Raw genomic sequence first — 6,000 nt, forward strand, 5'->3', positions numbered from 1 at the left:
GATACTTGTTTCCATTTTTATTGTTGGCAAGTGAAGTCATCTGGTTTCATTATAATCTTCCAGTGCTTTGGAGAAGTAATTTGTGAAATCCACAGAGCTTCCCCACTTGACCCTATTGAATTATGTGGCTTGTGCTTTTAAATGATATGTTGTTGATGTGTTGTGAGTTTCTCTCGTTGACTGACTTCGTTTTTCTGCTTCTCAGAAATCAACACTATTTGTTGCACATGTATGTGGAGGTGTGCTTGCCTTTGGTATGGGTTCATTATACATGTTTGTTCAGACCATACTTTCCTACCAAATGCAACCTAAAATTCACAGCAAACAAGTCTTCTGGGTCAGACTGCTGCTGGTTATCTGGTGTGGAGTAAGTGCACTTAGCAGTATCCTTTGTTGTAAAGTGTGGTTTGCTATTCAAAGAGAATAGAATGACAAGACAAGTGAGTACAACTGGTGCAGTGTAAGTACCAGGTTGTTAATTGTAATATCTTTAGATTATTTTATGTGTGTGGGTTTTTACCTACATGTACGTATGTGCGCCGTGTGTAAACCTAGTAGCAACCAGTATCCAAAGAGGGTGTCAAATACCGTGGAATTGAACTTACGGATGGTTGTGAGACACCATGTGGGTGCTGGGAATCAGAACTCGGTCCTCTGCAAAAGCAGCATGTATGTGTTTTAACTGCTGAGGCATTACTCCGGCACCCCACACCCCTCTAAAGTCACTCTAGGCTAAAGACTTACTCAAGAAATTTAGACGGAAGTTAAGTAATTGAGCCAGGAACAAAAATCATGTTTAGCATAGTCATATTTCAGAGAAATCAAGGAAGAGTTGTTATGCTCACTTGAGAAAATTATTCAGTGGAAATTTATGGTAGAGCTGCTAGTTTTTGATCAAAGCAGGAAGGGTGTGATGGTGTAAATCATTTCCTGGGGGCCCTCTGAATAGATCTTTAGTTTTAATACTGCCATGTGACATTAATTCTTTACAGGAATAGAGTTGCACCATAGCAACAAATGTGTAAGCTAGCCTTTAAAGTGATTTTTTTTTGGGGGGGGGGTTAGGATTTACAAGTTTAAACCTTCAGGTCTCTGAGATTCTTCCTTGACTTTTTTATAGTGCTGACTTGCTCATCAGTTTTGTACAGTAGTGATTTTGGTGCTGATGTAGTACAGAAACTGCACTGGAACCCTGAGGACAAAGTAAGAGCTTAAAGTTTATAAAGTGTGTGTGTGTGTGTGTGTGTGTGTGTGTGTGTGTGTGTGATTTTTTTTTTAAGGATTTATTTTCATTTTAAATTTATCTTTATTTGTGTGTATCTGTATGTCATGTATGCATGGATGCCTACACAGACCAGAAGAGGGCGTTGGATCCCTTTGAGCTATATTTACATGCAAATAGGAACTGCCCAACATGGGAGCTGGGAGCCAAATTTGGTTCCTCTGGAAGAGCAGCAAGCATTCTAACCACTGAGCCATCTCTTCAACCCTGTATCATATGTTATAAGTTAGTATACAATCTCTAAAAATAATCCTTATGGAAGTTTATAGTGAGTATTCTTGAACTTTTCCTAGTGTCATTTTTATGAATTTTATGCAGATACATTCACACTCATGCACTTTGTGTGTGTGTGTGTGTGTGTGTGTGTGTGTGTGTGTGTGTGTGTGTATACTTGCACATGTGTGTACACACCTGAAAGCCAGAGGACAATCTCAGGTGTCATTCCTCAGGTGCTATACAGCTTGTTTTTTGAGACAGAGTATTTCGCTGGCCTAGAGGTCACTGATGTGGCTGTGGTGTCTGGCCACCACCTCCAACAATCTGCCTGGTTCCACCTCCTTGGTTCTAGGGTCTCAGACACATGCCCCATCACACTGGCTTTTTGTGTGATTCTGATGAGAGAGTGAAGGTCCTCACATTTACACAACAAGCACTACCAACTGAGCATCTCCCCAGACCCCCTCCAAATATACTTTTTAAAGACTTACAGTGTTGAGCATCAAACCAAGGGTCTTGTAAAAGCTAGGCACAACTTATTGTTTGGTGGGGGAGCGGGGTGGTATTTAATTCCACTCTGTGGTCTGGTCTAGCTGACATTAAATTTGTGATCTTCCCTCAGCCTCCTAAGTGTAAGGATTACATGTGTTGATTTATGAATCTTATGGCTCAGGGGGAAGAAGTAACTCCTTGGTTGTACAGTGTAGATTCTGTTTTGTTTTGGTTATTTAATGGAAATTATATTTGTTCTAAGTGAAACTCAGACATCTAGTATGGTTTAGGAGGTATATTCCTAACAGCTACTGCAATTCTCAAAACACATTCAAAACTCAAAGGTTGATTTTCAGAGGGAAGATTGGCCTATAAGAATTTGATGTGGCTTAATTTGAAAAATACTATAGATTATTTGAATAATTATGAATAAAACTTCACAGAACTATCCTGTTTTTCCTCCTTGACTCAAGGGTTATGTGCTTCACATGGTCACTACTGCAGCAGAATGGTCTATGTCATTTTCCTTCTTCGGATTTTTCCTGACTTACATTCGTGATTTTCAGGTAAAAAATAGTTTCAATTTTCTTCAGTAAAACTTCATATGGAATAGCAGGATATGTCATTGGCAGATTCCCTGCCCTTTTTGAAAATGAGCAGTTTAAAATCTGGTACCAGAGACAGTGATAGAAGAGTAACTCCTGGTGAAATTATTTCTGGATTTGAGGAAGTAGTGTGTTGCAAGTAAATTTCAGCCTTGATAATGGAATTGCAAAGCATATCTGAAGAAATTATTTGATAGACTTCTATAATCTGGTGCATTCACATAGGCCCAGCCCTAACACATAATTTCACAAAAAACTACAAAAGAAAAACAGGAAACTTAGTGAGGCAATAGGGTAATTTTCCCATTTCATTGGTGCTAGGATGATGCCTGTGGCAGTGACTTCCTCTTCCCCGTTAGCTCAGTTTTTATCTCTGACTGCATAAGGGAGCCTGTGGAGCATAGTGAAGAGATAGTCTCTCATAAGCACCATAAGGGAGCCTGTGGAGCATAGTGAAGAGATAGTCTCTCATAAGCACCAAACTTCTCCGTATGATTTTCTTTTCTGTTCCAGAAAATTACATTACAGGTGGAAGCCAATTTACATGGACTGACCCTCTATGACACTGTTCCTTGCCCTGTTACCAATGAAAGAACACCACTGCTTTCCAGAGACTTTTAATGAAGGGGTAAAATATGCTTCTGTGATAACTATGATTCTCAGGGATTTGAGAAAGATGCACAAACATTGCTTATTATACTCTGAAAATTTGAAATAGTTAATCAAGGCTGACAGTGACATTAATGAAAGATGATAATCAGGAGAAATGTAATAAGCCATCTGATAAGTTTTCTTAAAGGGTGTCATTAAGATTATCTAAAAACATTTATGCCTAGACTTCTTTTTTTTAGTCTCAGAAAATAAAACCAAAGGTTAATACCATTGTAGTGTTTGTTATTTTATTGAAGAAGAAAAACAGACTGAAGTACACCAAACTGGCCTTAAATATTTTGTAAGTCATTTCAAAAACATCTTTTGTTAGGAGCACTTTTATGAGAGACATTTTCCATAACCCATAATAATCAGCATTAGTCAGATCATTTAGAATCAGGGTTTGAAGTTGAAGTTTTACCTTATTAATACATTTCTTATAGTGTTTAAAAATGTGTCATACTGTTGTTGTTGTATAATATCGCCCCCCCCCCCCCCCCCAGTAAATAAGAGCTGGCCTGAGTTCCTGAGTTCATATGAGTTCTTTGATGGCTTCAGTTTTGCACAAAATAAGTCAGTGAGTATTTATTTGATTCTGGACACATGAATACTAACAGATCTATCATATGTGCTTGCAATAATTTCATAGTCTGGTCTCTGAGATTAGATTTTTAATTACCAGTGAAAGAAAGAAGTATTGTTGCAAACACGCCACTATCTTGTTCTTTATAAAAAATAAACATTAATGGCTGGTGACATTGGCAGCCTGACGACCAGAATTCAATACATGGGACCCGAAGAGTGGAAAGGAGGAAATGACTCCTCTGACTGTTATTCTCTGACCTCCATGTGCACATGCACACACAATAAAGAAATGAATGTGATAGTAGATAATACACAAATGATGGTTAATGTTCCTAAATAAGATTGCAAAGTCTGTAAACCAAAGTAGATATGAATAATAACAAATAAAAGTTACTCTACACTCCAGCTAGGAGCTTGTTTTTCATTTATAGAAAATTATAATTACTAGTAAAAGTAGTTTTGAGTAGATATTTAGCCTTTTTACTGGAATTTAATCTTTTTAGAACCTAGATCTGAAGAAGATACTGAAATCCAAAATAAAAACCTACTCTAAGATATAATAGTGTTATATGAATCTTTTTCTCTCGTCATGGAAATTATTGTAAAGTTTTTATTTAGATTTATTTATGTATTGTCTCTGTGTGGATAAAGGATAGTTTCTAGATTCCCACTAAGATTAAAAGGGAGGAAATAGTTGACCTAGAGTCTAACTAGTTTGTAAAAGAATCTTTGATGAATACTCACACAATTTATATATTTTTAGAAGAGATGGGAATGAGACCAGAAGAAAAGATAGTGATAAAAAGTTTTAAATGTATCAAGTAAACTGTCTATATGGTGGAACTGCAGACTTCAATTATAAATTGTTAAATACAAAAATTAGTAACTATTTTTGAAGAAATTTCTTAGACTAATAGAGAAATGGAATATTTACCTGTGCCAAGCAATAGTGGACAAGAGTGACATTTCAGTAAATGTTGATTGACTGTTGCTACTACTAGAACAAATTACATACAAATCATGAAAAGCTATTAATGCTGCTGAAAAACTGAACTGTAACCACACATGGAAAGTATCTTTTCCTGTGGTTTCTCTCTACCAGTAAGTCAAGTTATGAAGTATCCATGATGAGAAGGAAAGTAATAGAGTGAAAATTCATGAAGGTAAATGTGGGGGAGGTAGTTAAGAAAATTCATGAAGGTAAATGTGGGGGAGGTAGTTAAGAGAAAAACATAAGATTTGTTAGAATTACCCCTTCTCACACTATTAAACTTAGAGATATAGTTCATACAATAAAGAAATTGTTCTGCCAGGCATTAGTGGCACACATCTTTAATCCCAGCACTCGGGAAGCAGAGGCAGGCAGATCTCTGTGAGTTCAAGGCTATTCTGGGCTACAGAGTGAGTTCCAGGACAGGCTCCAAAGCTACACAGTGAAACCCTGCCTCAAAAAACAAAAAACAAAACAAAACAAAAGAAAAAAAAGGAGGAGGAGGAGGAACTGTAAACCAAGAGAAATGTATTGTTTCCTAACCTCAGTATACCATCCCTTCCAGTACTGCCAAATACAAGTATGGATTAACAGATCAGAGAGAGGTTTTCCTTTAATCCTCCTTTTGTATGTGTGGGATGTCAAATATTTACTTTTCCAATTAGGAAAGCTTAAAGTAATAAACTTGGCAAGTATTGAAAATGAAAAATCTTATTTCTTTTTTTGTCTTGGATACACAGACTACAGTCTGTAGCTACCTCATGATTTTATGTAGGCACGAGATTGAATTATACAAAGTTTAATGAATGTATTTTATGTTTAGATTTTAAAAAATCAGGAATTCTCTTTCCTAGTGTTTTGTGTCTGTTTGATATGTTGACAACGTTGTAAAAGATGACAGAATCAGAGGGTATAGGTAGCCTAAGATGCTTTACTTTTTTTTCTTTCATTTTTCTTACATCATTTCTCCCTTCCCTTTCCTCTTTCTAGACCATAGCATGTACCTTCCTTCATTACTTTCAAATTCATGGCCTTTTTTTTTCATTAATTGTTGTCACAAGCCTATGTGCATGGATGTGTGTGCATGCATATGTGTGTGTGTGTGTGTGTGTGTGTGTGTGTGTGTGTGTGTAAATCTATAAGTATAACCTGCTCTGTCTGTATGATGTCATTATTAT

At 36.6% G+C, this 6,000-nt stretch overlaps 1 protein-coding gene across 3 annotated transcripts in view; it reads left to right on the top strand.

Moving 5' to 3' along the window:
* Positions 1–4,388, top strand: part of Dram2 (DNA damage regulated autophagy modulator 2) — a 31,152-nt gene extending 26,764 nt beyond the window's left edge. For 2 of the 3 annotated variants that reach the window (XM_028889963.2, XM_028889964.2), the window contains 4 exons: positions 206–383; positions 1,121–1,203; positions 2,464–2,556; positions 3,109–4,388. In XM_028889963.2, the coding sequence (XP_028745796.1) occupies positions 206–383; positions 1,121–1,203; positions 2,464–2,556; positions 3,109–3,216 (462 nt within the window). In that variant the 3' untranslated portion in view covers positions 3,217–4,388. The remainder of the gene's footprint in view (positions 1–205; positions 384–1,120; positions 1,204–2,463; positions 2,557–3,108) is intronic. The other variant, XM_028889965.2, reaches the window with a different exon arrangement.
* Positions 4,389–6,000: the final 1,612 nt, after the last annotated feature.

Source organism: Peromyscus leucopus, chromosome 6, assembly GCF_004664715.2.
Source record: "Peromyscus leucopus breed LL Stock chromosome 6, UCI_PerLeu_2.1, whole genome shotgun sequence".
Classification (NCBI taxonomy): Eukaryota; Metazoa; Chordata; class Mammalia; order Rodentia; family Cricetidae; genus Peromyscus; species Peromyscus leucopus.